This window comes from Oncorhynchus mykiss, chromosome 3 (genome assembly GCF_057628025.1).
Source record: "Oncorhynchus mykiss isolate SJ-2025 chromosome 3, ASM5762802v1, whole genome shotgun sequence".
Taxonomy (NCBI): domain Eukaryota; kingdom Metazoa; phylum Chordata; class Actinopteri; order Salmoniformes; family Salmonidae; genus Oncorhynchus; species Oncorhynchus mykiss.
The window spans coordinates 68,258,080-68,279,431 of record NC_143024.1 but is presented as its reverse complement, the minus strand read 5'-3'; the positions used below and the strand labels follow the sequence as shown (position 1 = coordinate 68,279,431).

The 21,352-nt window shown below is 41.1% G+C and overlaps 2 protein-coding genes across 5 annotated transcripts in view; both read right to left on the bottom strand.

Annotated features, from left to right (window-relative positions):
* Positions 1–11,447, bottom strand: part of rif1 (replication timing regulatory factor 1) — a 31,431-nt gene extending 19,984 nt beyond the window's left edge. For 2 of the 4 annotated variants that reach the window (XM_036974740.2, XM_090229992.1), the window contains exons 1-11: positions 11,237–11,433; positions 10,465–10,600; positions 10,181–10,259; positions 9,961–10,057; positions 7,679–7,904; positions 7,219–7,408; positions 6,934–7,026; positions 6,628–6,766; positions 4,684–4,835; positions 801–912; positions 336–509 (exon numbers count right to left, since the gene is read on the bottom strand). In XM_036974740.2, the coding sequence (XP_036830635.2) occupies positions 336–509; positions 801–912; positions 4,684–4,835; positions 6,628–6,766; positions 6,934–7,026; positions 7,219–7,408; positions 7,679–7,904; positions 9,961–10,057; positions 10,181–10,259; positions 10,465–10,577 (1,375 nt within the window). In that variant the 5' untranslated portion in view covers positions 10,578–10,600; positions 11,237–11,433. Of the gene's footprint in view, positions 1–335; positions 510–800; positions 913–4,683; positions 4,836–6,627; positions 6,767–6,933; positions 7,027–7,218; positions 7,409–7,678; positions 7,905–9,960; positions 10,058–10,180; positions 10,260–10,464; positions 10,601–11,236 lie in introns of all 4 variants that reach the window. The other 2 variants (XM_036974741.2, XM_036974739.2) reach the window with 2 other exon arrangements.
* A 572-nt stretch (positions 11,448–12,019) lies between these two features.
* tnfaip6 (tumor necrosis factor, alpha-induced protein 6) lies at positions 12,020–20,958 on the bottom strand. The gene is made up of 6 exons (XM_021597439.3): positions 20,596–20,958; positions 18,555–18,692; positions 17,150–17,311; positions 13,285–13,513; positions 12,961–13,001; positions 12,020–12,281 (listed from the first exon to the last, which is right to left on the bottom strand). Exons 1-6 carry the CDS (start codon positions 20,693–20,695, stop codon positions 12,154–12,156), a joined length of 798 nt encoding a protein of 265 aa, XP_021453114.1. The 5' UTR covers positions 20,696–20,958; the 3' UTR covers positions 12,020–12,153.
* Between the last annotated feature and the right edge of the window lie 394 nt (positions 20,959–21,352).

Here is a 21,352-nt window from a genome sequence, read left to right as displayed (position 1 = left end):
TGGTAGCAACCCATTGTATTTCTATGGTAGCAACCCATTGTATTTCTATGGTAGCAACCATTGTATTTCTATGGTAGCAACCCATTGTATTTCTATGGTAGCAACCCATTGTATTTCTATGGTAGCAACCCATTGTATTTCTATGGTAGCAGCCCATTGTATTTCTATGGTAGCAACCCATTGTATTTCTATGGTAGCAGCCCATTGTATTTCTATGGTAGCAGCCCATTGTATTTCTATGGTAGCAACCCATTGTATTTCTATGGTAGCAACCATTGTATTTCTATGGTAGCAACCATTGTATTTCTATGGTAGCAACCTGCCCCCCCCCTCACCCAGGCTGAGCGTCAGCTTGTTCTTGGCTGCGGCGGTTGTGACTTCTGACCCCAGGAAGTAGTGCAACAACATCTCTAGTCCCAGCAGCTGGATGGAGGGGTAGGCTTGGGCCACCACCACACTGGTGTTTAGGTTCAGACGGGGCACCATAGTGCCAGAGAACGCTGGGGAACCTGGTGGGGCGGGGGAAGAGTGATTCATCAATGACGTATGAATCTCAGAGTAAAACATTCAGTTACATTTCTTTTACATCCAATGTTTCCACAGTCCCAGGTGACACATTTCAGGTATATCCGACACGAGAATATTAAGTAATGCTGTTCTATACGCTACTAGGTAAATGCAAGTACATAACGGCAAGTCACGCATGCAAATTGAAAGCAAAACAGCTAACGAGCAGCAGACGATATTTTCCAGTACTAGTCAATAGAAGGTAGGTGAGGGCAGTCAGAGGGAGACTGTACCAGATTTAGGAGTAGTGGTCCCCACAGCACTGCACTGGCTGGAGCTCCTGGAAGGAGTGGCTGGCAGGGCCGAGTCTGGGCCCAGGGTGCACTGGAGGAGAGGAACACCAACCTGACAACACAGACTACTAGTCAACAACAGTAACACATTAAGTATGGTTAAAAACGAAGGGCAATGATGACGTCAGATAAGACAATACATGAGTAGATTCAGGTTCTCAATTGAATCTCAATTCCCCAGTAACAAATCCTAGTAACAAGTCCTAACACATTATCAGGTTATGTTATTCTAGTATGAAGATGAAATGCTTGTTGTACCTGTTCAAACATGTACATAAAGCAGGAGAAACACGAGCAGTACCTGTTCAAAATGTGCAGTATAAACATGTACATAAAGCAGGAGAAACACGAGCAGTACCTGTTCAAAATGTGCAGTATAAACATGTACATAAAGCAGGAGAAACACGAGCAGTACCTGTTCAAAATGTGCAGTATAAACATGTACATAAAACAGGAGAAACACGAGCAGTACCTGTTCAAAATGTGCAGTATAAACATGTACATAAAACAGGAGAAACACGAGCAGTACCTGTTCAAAATGTGCAGTGTAAACATGTACATAAAGCAGGAGAAACACGAGCAGTACCTGTTCAAAATGTGCAGTATAAACATGTACATAAAGCAGGAGAAACACGAGCAGTACCTGTTCAAAATGTGCAGTATAAACATGTACATAAAGCAGGAGAAACACGAGCAGTACCTGTTCAAAATGTGCAGTATAAACATGTACATAAAACAGTAAGAGAAACACGAGCAGTACCTGTTCAAAATGTGCAGTATAAACATGTACATAAAACAGTAAGAGAAACACGAGCAGTACCTGTTCAAAATGTGCAGTATAAACATGTACATAAAGCAGGAGAAACACGAGCAGTACCTGTTCAAAATGTGCAGTATAAACATGTACATAAAGCAGTAGGAGAAACACGAGCAGTACCTGTTCAAAATGTGCAGTATAAACATGTACATGAAACAGTAAGAGAAACACGAGCAGTACCTGTTCAAAATGTGCAGTATAAACATGTACATAAAACAGTAAGAGAAACACGAGCAGTACCTGTTCAAAATGTGCAGTATAAACATGTACATAAAGCAGGAGAAACACGAGCAGTACCTGTTCAAAATGTGCAGTGTAAACATGTACATAAAACAGGAGAAACACGAGCAGTACCTGTTCAAAATGTGCAGTATAAACATGTACATAAAGCAGTAGGAGAAACACGAGCAGTACCTGTTCAAAATGTGCAGTATAAACATGTACATAAAACAGTAAGAGAAACACGAGCAGTACCTGTTCAAAATGTGCAGTATAAACATGTACATAAAGCAGGAGAAACACGAGCAGTACCTGTTCAAAATGTGCAGTATAAACATGTACATAAAGCAGGAGAAACACGAGCAGTACCTGTTCAAAATGTGCAGTATAAACATGTACATAAAGCAGGAGAAACACGAGCAGTACCTGTTCAAAATGTGCAGTATAAACATGTACATAAAGCAGTAGGAGAAACACGAGCAGTAGCTGTTCAAAATGTGCAGTGTAAACATGTACATAAAGCAGGAGAAACACGAGCAGTACCTGTTCAAAATGTGCAGTATAAACATGTACATAAAGCAGGAGAAACACGAGCAGTACCTGTTCAAAATGTGCAGTATAAACATGTACATAAAACAGTAAGAGAAACACGAGCAGTACCTGTTCAAAATGTGCAGTATAAACATGTACATAAAGCAGTAGGAGAAACACGAGCAGTACCTGTTCAAAATGTGCAGTATAAACATGTACATAAAGCAGTAGGAGAAACACGAGCAGTACCTGTTCAAAATGTGCAGTATAAACATGTACATAATAGAAACACGAGCAGTAGCTGTTCAAAATGTGCAGTATAAACATGTACATAAAGCAGTAGGAGAAACACGAGCAGTACCTGTTCAAAATGTGCAGTATAAACATGTACATAAAGCAGGAGAAACACGAGCAGTACCTGTTCAAAATGTGCAGTATAAACATGTACATAAAGCAGTAGGAGAAACACGAGCAGTACCTGTTCAAAATGTGCAGTATAAACATGTACATAAAGCAGTAGGAGAAACACGAGCAGTACCTGTTCAAAATGTGCAGTATAAACATGTACATAAAACAGTAAGAGAAACACGAGCAGTACCTGTTCAAAATGTGCAGTGTATAAACATGTACATAAAGCAGTAGGAGAAACACGAGCAGTACCTGTTCAAAATGTGCAGTATAAACATGTACATAAAGCAGTAGGAGAAACACGAGCAGTACCTGTTCAAAATGTGCAGTATAAACATGTACATAAAGCAGTAGGAGAAACACGAGCAGTACCTGTTCAAAATGTGCAGTATAAACATGTACATAAAGCAGTAGGAGAAACACGAGCAGTACCTGTTCAAAATGTGCAGTATAAACATGTACATAAAACAGTAAGAGAAACACGAGCAGTACCTGTTCAAAATGTGCAGTATAAACATGTACATAAAGCAGGAGAAACACGAGCAGTACCTGTTCAAAATGTGCAGTATAAACATGTACATAAAGCAGGAGAAACACGAGCAGTACCTGTTCAAAATGTGCAGTATAAACATGTACATAAAGCAGGAGAAACACGAGCAGTACCTGTTCAAAATGTGCAGTATAAACATGTACATAAAGCAGTAGGAGAAACACGAGCAGTAGCTGTTCAAAATGTGCAGTGTAAACATGTACATAAAGCAGGAGAAACACGAGCAGTACCTGTTCAAAATGTGCAGTATAAACATGTACATAAAGCAGGAGAAACACGAGCAGTACCTGTTCAAAATGTGCAGTATAAACATGTACATAAAACAGTAAGAGAAACACGAGCAGTACCTGTTCAAAATGTGCAGTATAAACATGTACATAAAGCAGTAGGAGAAACACGAGCAGTACCTGTTCAAAATGTGCAGTATAAACATGTACATAAAGCAGTAGGAGAAACACGAGCAGTACCTGTTCAAAATGTGCAGTATAAACATGTACATAATAGAAACACGAGCAGTAGCTGTTCAAAATGTGCAGTATAAACATGTACATAAAGCAGTAGGAGAAACACGAGCAGTACCTGTTCAAAATGTGCAGTATAAACATGTACATAAAGCAGGAGAAACACGAGCAGTACCTGTTCAAAATGTGCAGTATAAACATGTACATAAAGCAGTAGGAGAAACACGAGCAGTACCTGTTCAAAATGTGCAGTATAAACATGTACATAAAGCAGTAGGAGAAACACGAGCAGTACCTGTTCAAAATGTGCAGTATAAACATGTACATAAAACAGTAAGAGAAACACGAGCAGTACCTGTTCAAAATGTGCAGTGTATAAACATGTACATAAAGCAGTAGGAGAAACACGAGCAGTACCTGTTCAAAATGTGCAGTATAAACATGTACATAAAGCAGTAGGAGAAACACGAGCAGTACCTGTTCAAAATGTGCAGTATAAACATGTACATAAAGCAGTAGGAGAAACACGAGCAGTACCTGTTCAAAATGTGCAGTATAAACATGTACATAAAGCAGTAGGAGAAACACGAGCAGTACCTGTTCAAAGTGTGCAGTATAAACATGTACATAAAGCAGTAGGAGAAACACGAGCAGTAGCTGTTCAAAATGTGCAGTATAAACATGTACATAAAGCAGTAGGAGAAACACGAGCAGTACCTGTTCAAAATGTGCAGTATAAACATGTACATAAAGCAGTAGGAGAAACACGAGCAGTAGCTGTTCAAAATGTGCAGTATAAACATGTACATAAAGCAGTAGGAGAAACACGAGCAGTACCTGTTCAAAATGTGCGGGCAGGTTGGCTCCCAGTTTGACCACCAGGTACCACCAGACCTCCAGCTTGGTGAGCAGCAGGGCCTCAGTCCTCACCTGGATGGAGCTGAGGGGCTGCAGCAGCAACTTTAGACGCTTGGCACTGCACAGGATCTCTACAGTACAGAGGAGACAGTTACAGTCCGTATACAACAGGATCTCTACAGTACAGAGGAGACAGTTACAGTCCGTATAGAACAGGATCTCTACAGTACAGAGGAGACAGTTACAGTCTGTATAGTACAGGATCTCTACAGTACAGAGGAGACAGTTACAGTCCGTATAGAACAGGATCTCCACAGTACAGAGGAGACAGTTACAGTCCGTATACAACAGGATCTCTACAGTACAGAGGAGACAGTTACAGTCCGTATACAACAGGATCTCTACAGTAGAGGAGACAGGCAGACAGTTACAGTCCGTATAGAACAGGATCTCTACAGTACAGAGGAGACAGTTACAGTCCGTATAGAACAGGATCTCTACAGTACAGAGGAGACAGTTACAGTCCGTATAGAACAGGATCTCTACAGTAGAGGAGACAGGCAGACAGTTACAGTCCGTATAGAACAGGATCTCTACAGTACAGAGGAGACAGTTACAGTCCGTATAGAACAGGATCTCTACAGTAGAGGAGACAGGCAGACAGTTACAGTCCGTATAGAACAGGATCTCTACAGTACAGAGGAGACAGTCCGTATAGAACAGGATCTCTACAGTACAGAGGAGACAGTCCGTTTAGAACAGGATCTCTACAGTACAGAGGAGACAGTTCGTATAGAACATGATCTCTACAGTACAGAGGAGACAGTCTGTATAGAACAGGATATCTACAGTACAGAGGAGACAGTCTTTATAGAACATGATCTCTACAGTACAGAGGAGACAGTCCGTATAGAACAGGATCTCTACAGTACAGAGGAGACAGTTACAGTCCGTATAGAACAGGATCTCCACAGTACAGAGGAGACAGTTACAGTCCGTATAGAACAGGATCTCTACAGTACAGAGGAGACAGGCAGACAGTTACAGTCCATATAGAACAGGGATCTACACCCCTAGCTAGCCATAATTGGCAAAAAATAAATACAATTTTAAAAAAGTCACATTATCTGCCAATTCATTTTCAGCAGTATTTCCCTGTATGTTTGTGTTGCGCGCATTTGTCAATCATTCACTTTGTGTAACCAGTTAGCTGTCATGATAACTTTCTGGGTTGGTAGACCCTCCCTAAAACTTTCAGTTAAAAGTTAACTGCAGAGTAGGCTTACCTGGGCTTTTGTTTCACAATCTCTGTCATGAAATATGCAGCATAAAAAAACATGGCTAAACCAGTACAATCCTAGCCTGCAGAACTCACAATTAAAGGGGTGTAGACCAAATATCATAATAAACACAAATGGTCTTTGATGCAATTTTACCACTGACATGGACTCACATCAAATATTACTGTTCAAAACAGAGAAATGTAACAGAAAAGGGAATTCTGGAAAATACAGAGGGCCTATTTGAAAGCTGGGGGAAAAAAATGTACAAGTAGCTCACGACATGTTTCATCATTTAAAAGTAGCTCTCATGCTAGGACAGATTGGAGACCCCTGGTATAGAACTAAACCACGAATACATAAAGTAACATGTTCAACGGTTATTGAGTGGTCCTCATAGTTTTCCATTGGAGGAGTAGTATTTTACTAAACGTTCCTAACTCAAGTCTCTTAGCACATGATCGACATAGAAAATAATGTGTGAGGACTCAGTGGAAGTTTACTAGAGTATCTTATAAACCAGGTCATAGAAACCTCGATTAAAATACATTTTAAAGTAAAACAGCCGGTGAAAGTATAGACTAAAAAGCAGCAACTCAATTCAACTGTATTAAGTCAAAGCATGCTGTTTTCTTGTACACACCTGGGTTGAGTGCGAAATTGTCAATCAGGCTCTTCCAAGCGATGAAGGCGGTCTTCTTGATGTTTGGGGAGGAGCTACGGAAGCCCAGTTCCTCCAGGCCAAGCAGGGAGTTGATGAAGGGACCACCTCTATGGAGCAGCTGTGGGATGGAACACAATTTACAGTGTTTCAATACAACTTTTGAAGAGCCAAGCAGATCATTACATGCACTGCCAAATTCCCTCCCTAACCAATACGTAGTAGATACGTAGCGAATTAGTAGTAAATGGTGCAGGTTTCAAACCATAAAGAATGACCGAGCCTTACCTTCCCCAGGAGCCTGACAAACAACGGCCAGAGTTTCAGCACGTTGGTCTCGTTCTTCGTGGAGAACAGTTTCTGGAGCTCTGGGATGAGTTTCTGGAGTGAAACAAGATAAATGATGTCGGAATGTGAAGAAACCTGCATGAAACATGCTGCGTTTGATGTGCTGCATTTCCAAACCTTCCATTTCAATCAAACGCATTTCTAGCGCAGTTTTTACATCAGCAGTTGTCACAAAGTGATTTGACAGTAACCTGGCCTAGACACAATGACAGAGTAAAGACTCACTGAGGACATGAGAGGTTCTACGATGGCAGCCACCTCCTTCTGTTTCTCCAGAAGTAGAGGCAGGCCCATCTCCAGGGCTGCTGCCGCCCGCAGGCGCACCTTAGAGGCAGAGTGGACCACCAGGGGGATGACCAGCTTGGCCCACTGTACTGCATCCTCACCCATCTGGGCCGAGGCCTGCTCCAACAAACTGACCACAGAGAGAGTGTTTCATGACAGAGAAAGTGCTGATGATCACTGAAATAAAGTCAGGACAGTCTCCTCCAGCCCAGAGAGCTATGAACACAAGCCAAAACAGAGACAGAATGTTGAGCCAGATAAAGTACTGTAACATCCATCTGCTTAATGTCAGCGTTATCACGCTGAACCATTAAATGGTGCTTTCCTAAATGAGGGTCATACACCCAACCAAAGCTATTGATTACGAGGTAGGAGTACGTGAGTGGATGGGTTTGTATACCTTATGACAACATTCAGAGACTCGTGCTCCATAACTACAGACTGGATGTCTTCTCTCGTCCGCACACACTCCAGGGCCCCCAGGATCTCTGGAACCTTCTTGGCCACCACCTCTGTAGGGAAGTTCTGTTTGGAAATTACCCATAATGCTCGTGTGCATGTGTTCTTGTCTGTGGACTTCACCACCAGAGAGGAAAGTGCTGACAATATCTCCTCTGCAAAATTAGCTGTGGGGAAAGGGAGAGAAAGAGAGGATTACAAATCACATTATCTTCATCCTTATCATACATTACAGGCTTGTTTCCAGAACATAGATAAAGAAAAATATCTGTCATTATCGAGAAAATATGCTCGGGCATGCTGTCATTTGACTTTTAAAATAAACAACATCACTTAATTACTCAAAATGACGGAGCGGCCACAACTTTTCAGTGGAAGAGGCTGTATTCTGTGTCGTTTGGCGATACGGATTCAGACACGTCTTTGCACTTTGAAAGTGATGATGTCGAGGTGAGTGAAACAAGAGCAACAGCAGATATATGCTTGGTGTTGTTGATGTTTGATGCTGCTCTCTGATTAGCAAATCCTGTCATGATCACATGTTTGGTACAGCCAGGTGAGCACATCAGCTGTGAGGCAGGAGCTCAAATGATTGCTCTCTGTCTCACGGGAATAGTTGCAGTGTTGGGCTATATATACTCCGCTAACTAATTGGTTGTTTTGTCTTGATCCTACCAATGTAATCCATATGGAAAGAGCCCCCGCTGCTTGTCGGGCAAGAAAAGTACTGTGGCGGTAAATTAATGCTGAGCTTTCGAAGCACCGAGCTCAGCTGTCACTTTCACTAGTCAGCCATACAGACAAGCAGCTAGCAAGCCACCGAAATTGAGATTGGAGTAGTTTGTGTTTATCTGTTGGGATTAAGTCATGGTTTGTCCTGTTCACTAGGTAAAGATATTCGTAGGCTATACATTGCCTTGTTTTCCTATTATTTGACAGCGTAGCTGTCGTGTTATGGTTGACGCCCGCGCAGTGGAGCTCATATGATAGAGTTGTGGTGATATTTCTTTAAATAGCCAAGTAACAAGTTGTTTGTTTTGTCCCGTTTCTACCGATACAATTCAGTTGGAAACTGTCCCAGCTTTGTCACTAATCAACTAACACTGGCGAACTCTGTAGTTAGGCTGTCAGGCAAGAAAACAAGAATTGGAGGCAACATTATGCGTCACTGGCGATGCGGTCACTTAATCGGGGCAGCTCTAGCAGGGCAGAAATTTTACAAACTGGCTTGTTGGAAAGGTGGCATCCTATGACGGTGCCACGTTGAAAGTCACTGAGCTCTTCAGTAAGGCCATTCTACTTCCAATGTTTGTCAATGGAGATCGCATGGCTGTGTGCTCAACTTTATACACCCGCCACTTTGTAGGATGGGGCTGAGCTTCAATATGTTTTATGGCATGTTGAAGGCTAAATCCAAACACTCAAGTGAGTGTGATATGAATTTAACCTACAAATCTTATTACGGAAATGGTGTACTTTTTTATATTGTCCCTGAACAGTTGTTTTGTATCTTCTCTCTTTATCGGTCTGTCTATCTAATACTTGCATTCACTGAATTGTCGTCACCCAAGTTACTATTTCTACCTTTCGTGTCAGGCCTGATCTGTACTAAATCTTATTGAGAGAGGTTATATAGATTTTGAAATAGTCTGAATAATTGTTTGTATTTTTACACTGTTACAGAAGTAAGAATAATTGCTGATCAAATAACCTACTTTGTGTGGGTTTTGAAATACTTTCTAAATATTGTACTCTGGTCACATCATGGATTATTTTTCATACATGTAAATAATATTTACAATATATTATACTTAGTACATTTTGAGTGAGTAATTTAATTACTCCAGGGTTTTAGTTGTGTGTTATTCTTTTTATAGTGAGTGTTATTACATAAAGGGAAACAAAATTAGTGTTATTCCTATTGACATGAATGTGGGGTCATATCAAAGAGGTTGTGCTCCTTAAAACTAAGTCAACAAACGACAATTACAAGCGCTTTGTTTTTGAGCCATATCTGCTTGAAATGTGTGAGAAAAAGAGAATTCTCAGTAATCTACAGCTGCATTCTAGAATTCTATTGGGGTCTAAATGAAGTCTACCTTTGGAGTATAAAGTAGTTTCAATGTAAATCTGGATTAGTGCTTCTTAGTCTAGGACTAGGCTTATCCATGCCAGTTACACTTGTCCCATGTAAACCTATGAAGTGCTCTACTTGTTCAGTACCTGAGATAGCAGAGACAACGTGGACATGAAACACACAGAACCCCAGGGCCTGCAGGGCAGCTTGGCTCAGCTCTGCATTCTGACTGGAGATATGGGTCTAAAACAACATGACAATAGCTTTACAAGTGGACATTTATGACAGTATCCCTATGTTAATTAAAGTTTAAAAAATGTAAATGTACTGCTTTATAAATATTCTTCACATAAAGCAAGCACTCACCTGGAAAGTTTTACCCAAACGTGGAAAGTGCTTTACTACTGCAGGGAGGAATTGTGTTCCATCATCTCCACTGAGACGACTGAAAAGACAAGTCAGACCCAGGAATTACAGTGTACATTTACAATAGAAAATTAGGCATCTTATATAGAGTTACACAAGACACAGATCTACCCCCTACCATAGCTCATTAGAGAGAAGAATATACACCTGACATGATCTTAGATCAGCATCTAGGGATAACAACGTCCCCTTACAGGCTACGCATGTCCAACTAAAGCACCTACTTGGCAATAGTGAGGTAGGCTTCGGTCTGCTCCGGTTGTCCAGCTGTGCTATCCTCCAGAGATTCCAGCAGAGGAAGGAAACCTGAGCTGGTATGAGGCACCATCGCCATCATCCTGGTTCCTCACTCAAACCCTGCTGGGAGAGGATGTTGAGACAGACACTGTGACAATGTTCCATCTCTGCCTCAACGGGTGTTTTTGTTTAGGTTGCTAGATAACTAGAGTAGAGTTTTGGATTCATATTTTTTATTTGGATATGTGCATGTTGTTTGACACAGTTGCTACGAGATGAATGTGTAAGCGTGTATCCTTCCATGTGAGTACGAGGGGTCAGGCTGGGCATCACTGCCAGAATCAAAACATCCCTGAACTGTACTTACTCTTCAATCCTCTTAGCTAGCTACCCTTCTAAGTAGAGGGCATTATTAGCTGTTCAACATACAGGACTGGACACCTATAAGCTTAATACTAACTTATTAAAAAAATATATTTAAAAAATTGCTCAAAACTATCTGAAGTGAGCTGGTTAGCTAGGTAGCCACAACATTAGCTAACTGGTTTGCTAACTAGCCATCTACAAAACATATATATAATACCAAATATACACACATTCTCAACTTACTAAATAATGTTGAATGGCAATACTGTCAAAACTAATACAGGTAGCTAACTATCTAACTTGCAATTGCTCACGAATATTTTACTTCTAGCAAGCTACTCCCTCGGATCGCGCGAAAATACAAACAAAACACAGCCAAATGCACTTCCTCACCTTGCAATTCCTGAAAGAACACAAACGATCAAAGAAAATGATACCATCAACGCCAATAATATACTGCAAGTATACGCGATATTATCTTATTTCAGCAAATAGTTTACGTATTTTCTTTCTCTCTGACTCTCCCAGTGTAGTTTCCTCTCCCCGCGAAAACGCTGGCGCGAAACTAGTACGCAGTCTGAAAGTCACCTATGACCCGACGCACGGACCGCCCACTCTGAGCAGAACACAAAAGATTCTGTTTCTTGAAAAGCTTTGATCGTAGTCTCAAACTGTGTCCACATTTTACATATCAAGACAGGAGGTGTTATCAGTACTTTATGCACATAGCAATATATCCTAATATACTTTTCACAAAATTTCAAATGTGATATATCTTTATCTTCTTGTAATATAGGATATTTAATATTTTTTAAGCATAAATGCAAATCCTGCAAATGCTCTTTTTATTTGATTTTTTTTTGTCTACATTTGCAGAATAATAAAGCCTATATCCAAATATACTGATAACTAACTCCCTATTACTCTGTGCTATATAAGCCTAATCAGGTAATTGTAGAATCATGTATTGTCTTTCCATTGACAATGTCCCAAATTGGTGAAAATTAATTTCACTGAACATCCCAAAATTGTGCTACAACATTATTTACTGAATAACTCCATTCAAAACTTGATGATCATACTAAACAATGATAAGGATGGGGAGGGACATTGAAGTACAGTAGTGACAAACTCAACAACACCCAAATCAAATAAAACATTCAACATGTGAGGTTATACATTTAATACAGCATTTATTTGCTTTCCCTTGAAGACAACAAGGATACACACATCAATTACATGAGTAAAAACGACAACATTATAAATACAATAGGAAACATTAACATAAAAAACATCTATTAAATAATTTGTCAAGTGAAGTAGTAGCTGCTGTCATTCTGGAAGTGGTGAAGAGAAGAGTTCACAGCAATGTACTCCAGCTGGAAGCCTCCTGCCACTACAGAGGCATCGGACAGGAACTTTAGTGTCATCACATTCCCTGTGGGAGAGAGAAACGGGGAAAGGTGACATTTGGATATTTGCTATGTGGATATATCAAATCACATTTTATTTGTCATATACAAGTGTTTAGCAGATGTTATTGTGGGTGTTGCGAAATGCTTGTGTTTCTAGCTCCAACAATGCAGTAATATCTAACAAGTAATATCTAACAATATACACAATCTAAAGTAAAGGAATGGAATTAAGAATATATAAATACTTGCACGAGCAATGTCAAAGTGGCATAGACTAAGATACAGTAGAATAGGATAGAAAACAGTATATAATTACGATATGAGTCATGCAAAATATGTAAACATTATTCAATGTTCCATTATTAAATGGTGGCCAGTGGCCAGTGATTTCCAAGTCTAAATGGATATATTGCTATGTGTATAAAGTACTGATAATACCTCCTGTCCTGATATTTGAAATGTGGACATAGTTTATCAAAGAAAACCATTATAACTAGAAAATCGATAAACAATTGATGATTAAAAAAGGGTTTTGCCTCATGCCTACAACCGCAGCACAGCCGTACTAAAAAAGTCACAACACACCTCCTCTTGTGTACATTTGCTTTAATCCTTGGCAGAAATATACAGTAACTTCTTGATCTATAATAATGAATATTCATCATAATATGGTAATAAAATAGGAATGTGTTTGTTTCATACCTGTGCTAATTAAGTCATCTGGTAAGTAATCTCCACAGTACCTGGAAATAATAAATGTATTTATTTGATTGTAGAGTAACATGTTGACAAAATGGTCATACGAAACACAACTAGAGGACAGTAGCCTACGTTATGACAGTATGTTGTGTGAAAAGAGAGTCTTATGAGTCTTGTGAGTCTATATGAGTATCAATACATTTAGTACAATGCACCTTTCTGACATCTTGGATAAGACTGTAACAACCCTGAATCAACCATACAATGTAAACTCAACAAATTAAAACATAATGCAAAGGCACATTCAATCAAAAGCTGGATCCTCACCTCCCGGCAAAGCCAGAGACGTCGTCATAGCTGTCATAGATCTCCAGGTAGTCTGCTAGACAGGACGTGTCCTCCTCCACGTCGAACTCCAGGAAATGCAGGCGTATCCTATGTCCATAGCGTACACGGATGTGCCAGTAGCAGATCTGCTCATCTTGGTACTCCTCTGGGTAACCAGGTGACTGGATGATCTTCTGCTGGTCTGTCAGAGTTCCTCCACACTCCTTCGCTGTGGACCATGAGAGAGGAGGAGACAGGATGAGGAAATGTTATATTAGAAATGATAGATATAGTGTAACAGATCAAATAGAAAGAACAAAATAATAAGCATAACTAATAAACTAAAATAGATCCAGAGGACTTTCAATTAGTCGCTTTCCTTAGCTGATTGTAAATAATAAAGTGAAGAGAATATTCTGCACAATGGCTGTTACTAGACTGTTAATAGTAATGCTGTAGACATAACAAGTTTATTAAAACTCAGTGTTTTACATCAGTGTGTTTGTTACATGTGCTATCAACATATGCATTATGATACATTAAAATAAAGGCTGCTTGTTTTGCTTGTTTTGTTCTCTTTCACGTGTGATGTGACCACTGAATGAAGTTAGAAATGGGAAAAGAGACTTCTTTGTCATTTGAATGAAGAAAATGAAATGAGCAGTTTGGATTAAATGAACTGAAAAGCTCTAGATCCCTTGGATTTGTAAAGGGAAAATTATTGTATTTAGGAGCTGTTTTATGCAATTCATCGATGAAATGCGACCAATACATCCTCTAAGTCACAGGCAATTATGGGGACAATGAGTGGCTGTGCCCTAAATGGCACCCTATTACCTATTTAGTGCATTACTTTTGACCAGAGTGCTATGTCAAAAACTAGTGCACTAATAAGGAAATATGGTGCCATTTGGGACACAGGTAGTATCTTAAGGCAGCTATCTCATCCAATGAGGCAACCTCTTCCATGTTGAGTACGGTCGTCACATGTGCTGCCAACTCCAAACGTGGTCATGCATCATTCTCCACCATGAAAACATCATGACAGGTCCCAATACAGCTGTTTTGTCATGATTCATTTTAAAATGAGGTGTAAGTGTTATTTACAATATCTGGATAAAGGTCTTACTGTACAGTCGTGGCCAAAAGTTTTGAGAATGACACAAATATTAATTTTCACAGTCTGCTGCCTCAGTTTGTATGATGGCAATTTGCATATACTCCAGAATGTTATGAAGAGTGATCAGGTGAATTTCAAAGTCCCTCTTTGCCATGCAAATGAACTGAATCCCCCAAAAACATTTCCACTGCATTTCAGCCCTGCCACAAAAGGACCAGCTGACATCATGTCAGTGATTCTTTCGTTAACACAGGTGTGAGTGTTGACAAGGACAAGGCTGGAGATCACTCTGTCATGCTGATTGAGTTCAAATAACAGACTGGAAGCTTCAATAGGAGGGTGGTGCTTGGAATCACGTGCCGTTATCATTGCTTTGCACAAAAAGGGCATCACAGACAAGGATATTTCTGCCAGTAAGATTGTACCTAAATCAACCATTTATCGGATCATCAAGAACTTCAAGGAGAGCCATTCAATTGTTGTGAAGAAGGCTTCAGAGCGCCCAAGAAAGTCCAGCAAGCGCCAGGACCGTCTCCTAAAGTTGATTCAGCTGTGGGATCGGGGCACCACCAGTACAGAGCTTGCTCAGGAATGGCAGCAGGCAGGTGTGAGTGCATCTGCACGCACAGTGAGGCGAAGACTTTTGGAGGATGGCTTGGTGTCAAGAAGGGCAGCAAAGAAGCTGCTTCTCTCCAGGAAAAACATCAGGGACAGACTGATATTCTGCAAAAGGTACAGGGATTGGACTGCTGAGGACTGGGGTAGAGTCATTTTCTCTGATGAATCCCCTTTCCGATTGTTTGGGGCATCCGGAGAAGAGAAGGTGAGCGCTACCATCAGTCCTGTGTCATGCCAACAGTAAAGCATCCTGAGACCATTCATGTGTGGGGTTGCTTCTCAGCCAAGGGAGTGGGCTCACTCATAATTTTGCCTAAGAACACAGCCATGAATAAAGAATGATACCAACACATCCTCCGAGAGCAACTTCTCCCAACCATCCAGGAACAGTTTGTTGACGACCAATGTCTTTTCCAGCATGATGGAGAACCTTGCCATAAGGCAAAAGTGATAACTAATTGGCTGGGGGGAACAAAACATTGATATTTTGGGTCCATGGCCAGGAAACTCCCCAGACCTTAATCCTATTGAGAACTTGTGGTCAATCCTCAAGAGGCGGGTGGACAAACAATAACCCACAAATTCTGACAAACTCCAAGAATTGATTATGCTAGAATGGGTTGCCATCAGTCAGGATGTGGCCCAGAAGTTAATTGACAGCATGCCAGGGCGGATTGCAGAGGTCTTGAAAAAGAAGGGTCAACACTGCAAATATTGACTCTTTGCATCAACTTCATGTAATTGTCAATAAAAACCTTTGACATGAAATGCTTGTAATTATACTTCAGTATTCCATAGTAACATCTGACAAAAATATCTAAAGACACTGAAGCAGCAAACTTTGTGGAAATTAATATTTGTGTAATTCTCAAAACCTTTGGCTTTGACTGTATGTCCCAAAGAGTTACAGTTTAAAGACTGGGTTCTTACCACATGACGTAAAGTATTAGATTTTCATATCATCTACAGACAAGTTAGACCATTAAGAGTTCAGTGTGTTCCTTGTTGGATTTAAACCTGAACATGTTGCTTTGCCTCGTCATTCTACAGTACAAAAATGTTCATCGTCTAGAGAGAAGTCCCAGTCATTGGGTATTTAGTGTTCCTTGTTGGCTTCACACCTAGAGGTGTTTCTTTGCCTCATCCACAGACTTGTGTAATTATCTGCCTCACCATTCTATAAGACTGAGACACCATTAAACAGTCCAGCCTCTGTTGGCTCTCTCCAGAAGCATATTGGCATGGATGCACACTTTAGAGCCACTCCTGAAACCTTACCAAACCTCTTAAAAATGTCACAGGCAGTTATGCCGGGTGTTTATATTAATAATATTGCATTTGCAACCCTTTCCAGATATACTGAGATGGATAGGAAGCTAAATATCTTTCAACAAGAAAACAATCTTCATCTCCATGTATGAGCCCAGTTAGAGACAATCTTTATGAAATTAATCACCATTTAGTTGGTTGTTGGCGTTCCTTTCCCTCCTGTCGTCCATCATGACAGCTCAAAGGCATTCAGGTCTCGCTTCATCTGCAAGGCTTTGGTGAATCATCTGGAGTGTCTACAGCTGTACGTCACCCCATCACTCATAGGCCAGACTATCTCAGTTACAGTTATCACTGTTACTACTCCAGTGTCCTGCCTTACTCATGTTGGGAGTTCTTATGAGGTCTTTATCCAAACCACAGCCCCCCCTGCCCATGTACAGTCATCAATGTGTCCCACTAGTACGTTAGCCTACATGTCATGGACCACAATCAACTTTACAACTCTGACCCTGTGTGTCCTTAACCTCGCCCCTTAGAAACCAATGTCTGTCTGACTCAACCACACACTCATCTCATATGGTGGAGACTCATGGTCGATTAAACTGTTAAACCAACACACCCAGGATTGCCTAAACCTCCATTTGTCATACAAGCAGACGGGTTCAAATATTATTTGAAATCCTTCAAATACTTTGAGCGTTTTCTTTAGCCTGCCTGGAGAGTCAGGTGGTTGAAGTTTGCACTTTTAAAAATGTTCTATTGGTTCCATTTGCAACAGTCAGTTCAATCAATCACAGATCGAGAATTTGAAATGATTTGGAATATAATTTGAAACCAGTTCTGTTCACTACTCACAGTTGGGGTTGTAGCAGTAGACGTCCCATCTTTCACTCTTGTTCAGCCTGTACCCGTAGTCGATGACACCAACCTTCCCAAAACCACAGTTGGCACCAGCTTTGACGATAGGGTAGCCTACACGACCTTTGTCATACCACCCAGCCGCACACACGTGAAAACCTAGGAAGGGACAAAGAGTAAGAAACTGAATTTGCAAAGTTTTGGGCTAAGAGTGTCATATTGGTAAAATCATAAGAGAGCTTGGTTTCTAGAACTGGCATCCGCCTCTTAGTACCACAGATAAAACACTCTTACAGAAGATCCATGGCCATATTGGGTTACCACAAGCCATTCGTCTTGCTCGTATTCTCAAAACAAAACCCTGTCTTTGGAAATGCTACGGTCCCTGTCAAAAATGTGGCTTCCACTGACTTTGCATCTGCAATTACAAGCGGACCATTGATGTGGGGATGTGGATGGGTGGTGGGGGTAACGCATAATGAACTCCAATGTATCTAAAAAAAGCCTCCAGTCACAATCAGTGGACCACAGTCAGTCAGGAAATGCAGGGGAGACAAACTCAGACCTCCTAGGATAATTGGCCATGGGGCAGCTCTGCTTTAACCACAGACATACAAGTGGTGGTTTCCCAAGACAGGGCCTGGTCTGGCTACAGTTTGCCTGCCATGGTAATGTTAACATAAGCCATCCAGAAAGGTGTTACTGTTCTTACTATACTGGGAAGACGTCTCAAGCTGGTACCAATTCACTACCTATAACCCTTCTCCTTGACCCTAAACCTTTGATGTTTGATTTGTAAAGTGTAGGAAATATGGTGAAAACAACACCCCCCTGCAGTATACTGCTTACATGTATATACCTTTCAGATCTACAGACATCGAAGGGTTAGGGCCAAGGGGAAAGGGTGGGGAGCAGATTGGGACCGGCTGAAGTCCCACAGAGCAACAGGCTGTAGTGTAGTGGCAAGACATCTTTGATTGATTTCATGGGAGAAAGGCAAGATAAACACACTTTTTCCTGGCATTGCTTGTCCAGTGAACACATGGTCGGATAATTTAAACTGTTTAATTATTAGTGCTCTTAGGCAAACTGATAAGGCATCGTTAATCAACAGTGATAATGGCATTTTGTAAACTCAGGGCTCAGGGGCCACTCATTAGTTGCCACTGCTTATTTTGAAAGTCTGCATTGACATTGACAGAATCCAATTGGCAACATTATGCTGCTTCTGAGTTGTAGTCCTCCAGACTCTTTCCTTGTAAATTCAGAGAGAGAGGGGGAGAGAGAGAAAGAGACTGAGACAGAGCGAGAAAGAGAGAGCACAGGGGGAGGGAGAGAGAGATGGAGGACATGGACAAGAGGGGACTGGGGGGATTGGGAGGATAGGGACATTATTGTACACCTATTTGACGAGCAGCCTCCAGTTGATCGTAAGTGGCCAGATTTCCTCCTTCGTATTTGCACACCGTCTTGGCCTCCTTATAAGTCAGCTGGTATCTCCCTTTACGCGATTCCCTGTGGTAGACTCCAGCAGCTTGCTCTGTCCAGAAAAAAAGACGTCCCACTCAGTCAGTCAACACTGCTATCACCATCAAAGCACTACAGATAGACAGATATGCTGCCAATGCCTGTGTAGTGTCCCACTGCCACAACCACAAAGATACGTATCCAGGCAACCGAAAAACAAGTGGAAAATATTATGTTTAACAAGATTGGGGGAATCCTTCTCGGGGAGCTAGAACAAGCAAAGTGGCATACAGACTAAGAAGTTCATAGCGGAATAAAATAAACATGAAACACCCACGGTGGATAGGCCAACATCTTTCAACTCTGTAACGTGTTGTGGTTGGATAGAAAGCCTTAGGACAGACGCTAAGTGTTTGTAATCTCCCTCTCGGGAGTGGTCATACTGCTGTGATTCCCTATGGGGGGTCCACCTTTGAACCCGTTTTGACATCAGGCATGCATGACCTTGTAGGACTTGTAGTGCAGTCCAAGTTGGCTACGAGTCAATGTTTGCAACTACTAGTCAACCTCTTCCTCAAAGGTGCCTTGTGAGGTGGTACCTCATTTTCATTATAATCCTAGAGAGTGGTGTGTCTCACTATTAGTCTAACCAAATGATATAGGGGGTTTGGGTTACAAGATATTTTACTGAAAACATGCAGTTTAGTTTATGTGTTCCAGATGTGTGTAGGCCTGATGGGCAAGTCGAGCTCATTAACTCTATCAGAAGTAGCCTATACAACACATTCCGTTGAAAGTAGTTTGAGGGTGGGAAAAACGTTTTGCCTGTGCTGCAGAAGGGCTATATCGGTCTGCTAATACAGGAATTTAAATAGGCCCAGTGCACTACTTTTGTGAGAAAAAAACATCTATATGTATTTTTTTGGGGTGCTGCAGCAGCCTCAGCACCCTTAATTCCTGCAGCTATGGGTTGGGCCAAATTCAGTCTTCAATATAATATTTTTAGAAAATAAGCAGACTGGTCTATGAACTCAGTGTGTCAAGGGCAGATGTTATAGGAGTGGGTCTGTCTCTGTTTTACACAAGAAATGTGGAGTCTGACAAAACTTTCTGTCCTATTTTTTCATTGCTATGCCCTAACATAAACACTGAAAGAATGTTCTGCACAGAAGTTTGCACAGCTTTCTAGTTCATGTGTGTTTCTCCTCCCTTAGACAAAATGAAGTCATGCTTTGCAAGACGCTCATGCATGTGTACAGTCGTACATTTGTCCGTCTCCAACTGTGCCCTCTACCCAAACACACACCATAGTGATATGTGCAATTTAATCGCGTTACAACATAACCGTAAAAATGATGTAGACAAAGTGTTATCAGGGTTAATTAATGCTAAATGTTTTTAGGCAAAACATATATATATAAATAGCCTATGTTGTGCAGGATTGTGAGATTATGTTGAAGATAAAGACCCGTTAGAGAAGTGAACATATAAAGCAAAACTTTTTCTAACACATGAATGATAATTAGCCTACGTTTGTAGACACATCAAAGAGGCTTCACTACAGACACGGGTTCGTTCCCGGGCTGTATCACAACCAGCCGCGTTAGGGAGTCCCATAGGCGGCGCACAATTGGCCCAGCGTCGTCCGGGTTAGGGTAGGGTTAGGCCGGGGTGGGCCATTGTAAAATACAATTAACAAAAGAGAAACCGGCGCCTCTTATATGTACAAGCAACCAAAACAAAAGAAAACCATACCACACTTTTTGAAAGATTCAGTGTCATTGTTGTGCTAAACGTTACATCGGAACATTCCATAACCATATTGTAAAACACAACACATACATCTTTCAGGAGAACGTCCTACAGAAAGCCAATGTTTCCAACAGCAGTTGTTGGAATGCTTAACAGTTCAAAAAGTAGCCTATCCTTGTTGGGAAAGTAAGGACCCCAAGATCACAAAAGAAAACATGATTTACCCAACCATATGGAGTTATGAAAGATTCCATTTCTGAAGCCCCACGCTTGCACTTCCTTCAAGAAGAAGCAGATGGCCCAGATGACAGTGAAGATGCGCATCCTCCTCCTGAACAGAACAGAGCTGTGCGCAACGGGTTGATATCCTCTCGCTAGCAGCTACCGCTCGCGCTGTGCTCGCTGCTCATCTGGCGACTGGCCTTTTAAATAGACTGCCCCAGCGGCGCGCTCTGCCAAGGCTAAGCGTCAAGGTAATGAGAATACGTTGCCCAACACTGAGAAGTGACCATACATAGACTTATGGGAATTTACCAGTGGGGGACCATTGACCTGCGTTAGATTTAAAAGAGTCTGTGTCAAGCATTAAGACATGATAGGTTATACAGATGTTTAATGTGTCACTGACTTTATGCGTTAAGCCATAAAGACATCCATATTCATCAGGAAACAATGTGTTCATGCAAAAGAACACACTTATTTAATCATTTTTTTAGGCCTATAGGGGACACAATGGCTAAAATATCCCCATGGATGTTTCCGCTACCTTATCACCCTCTTTGGTCAAGTGCCACTTAACTAAAAAATATACCTGGTTGTCAGTGGCAACTGATTAATAGAGGGTAAGGTTATCTGATCTTCTGCTTTATTTTTACCAAGGCTTAGACCATAAATATTCACAGATTTAGTGCTGGAAGTATATTGTTGAAGGATGTTCTACTGTTTGAAAATAATATTTCCATGTATCAGGTTGCCTAGATA

Coding starts and splice junctions, on each gene's coding strand:
- tnfaip6 (XM_021597439.3), bottom strand. CDS start 20,695: ATGCGCATCTTCACTGTCATCTGGGCCATCTGCTTCTTCTTGAAGGAA. Junction 13,514..17,149: donor CTACTGCTACAACCCCAACT/GTGAGTAGTGAA, acceptor CATGGTCCACAG/CGAAGGAGTGTGGAGGAACT. Junction 13,002..13,284: donor GTCTCTGGCTTTGCCGGGAG/GTGAGGATCCAG, acceptor TATTATTTCCAG/GTACTGTGGAGATTACTTAC.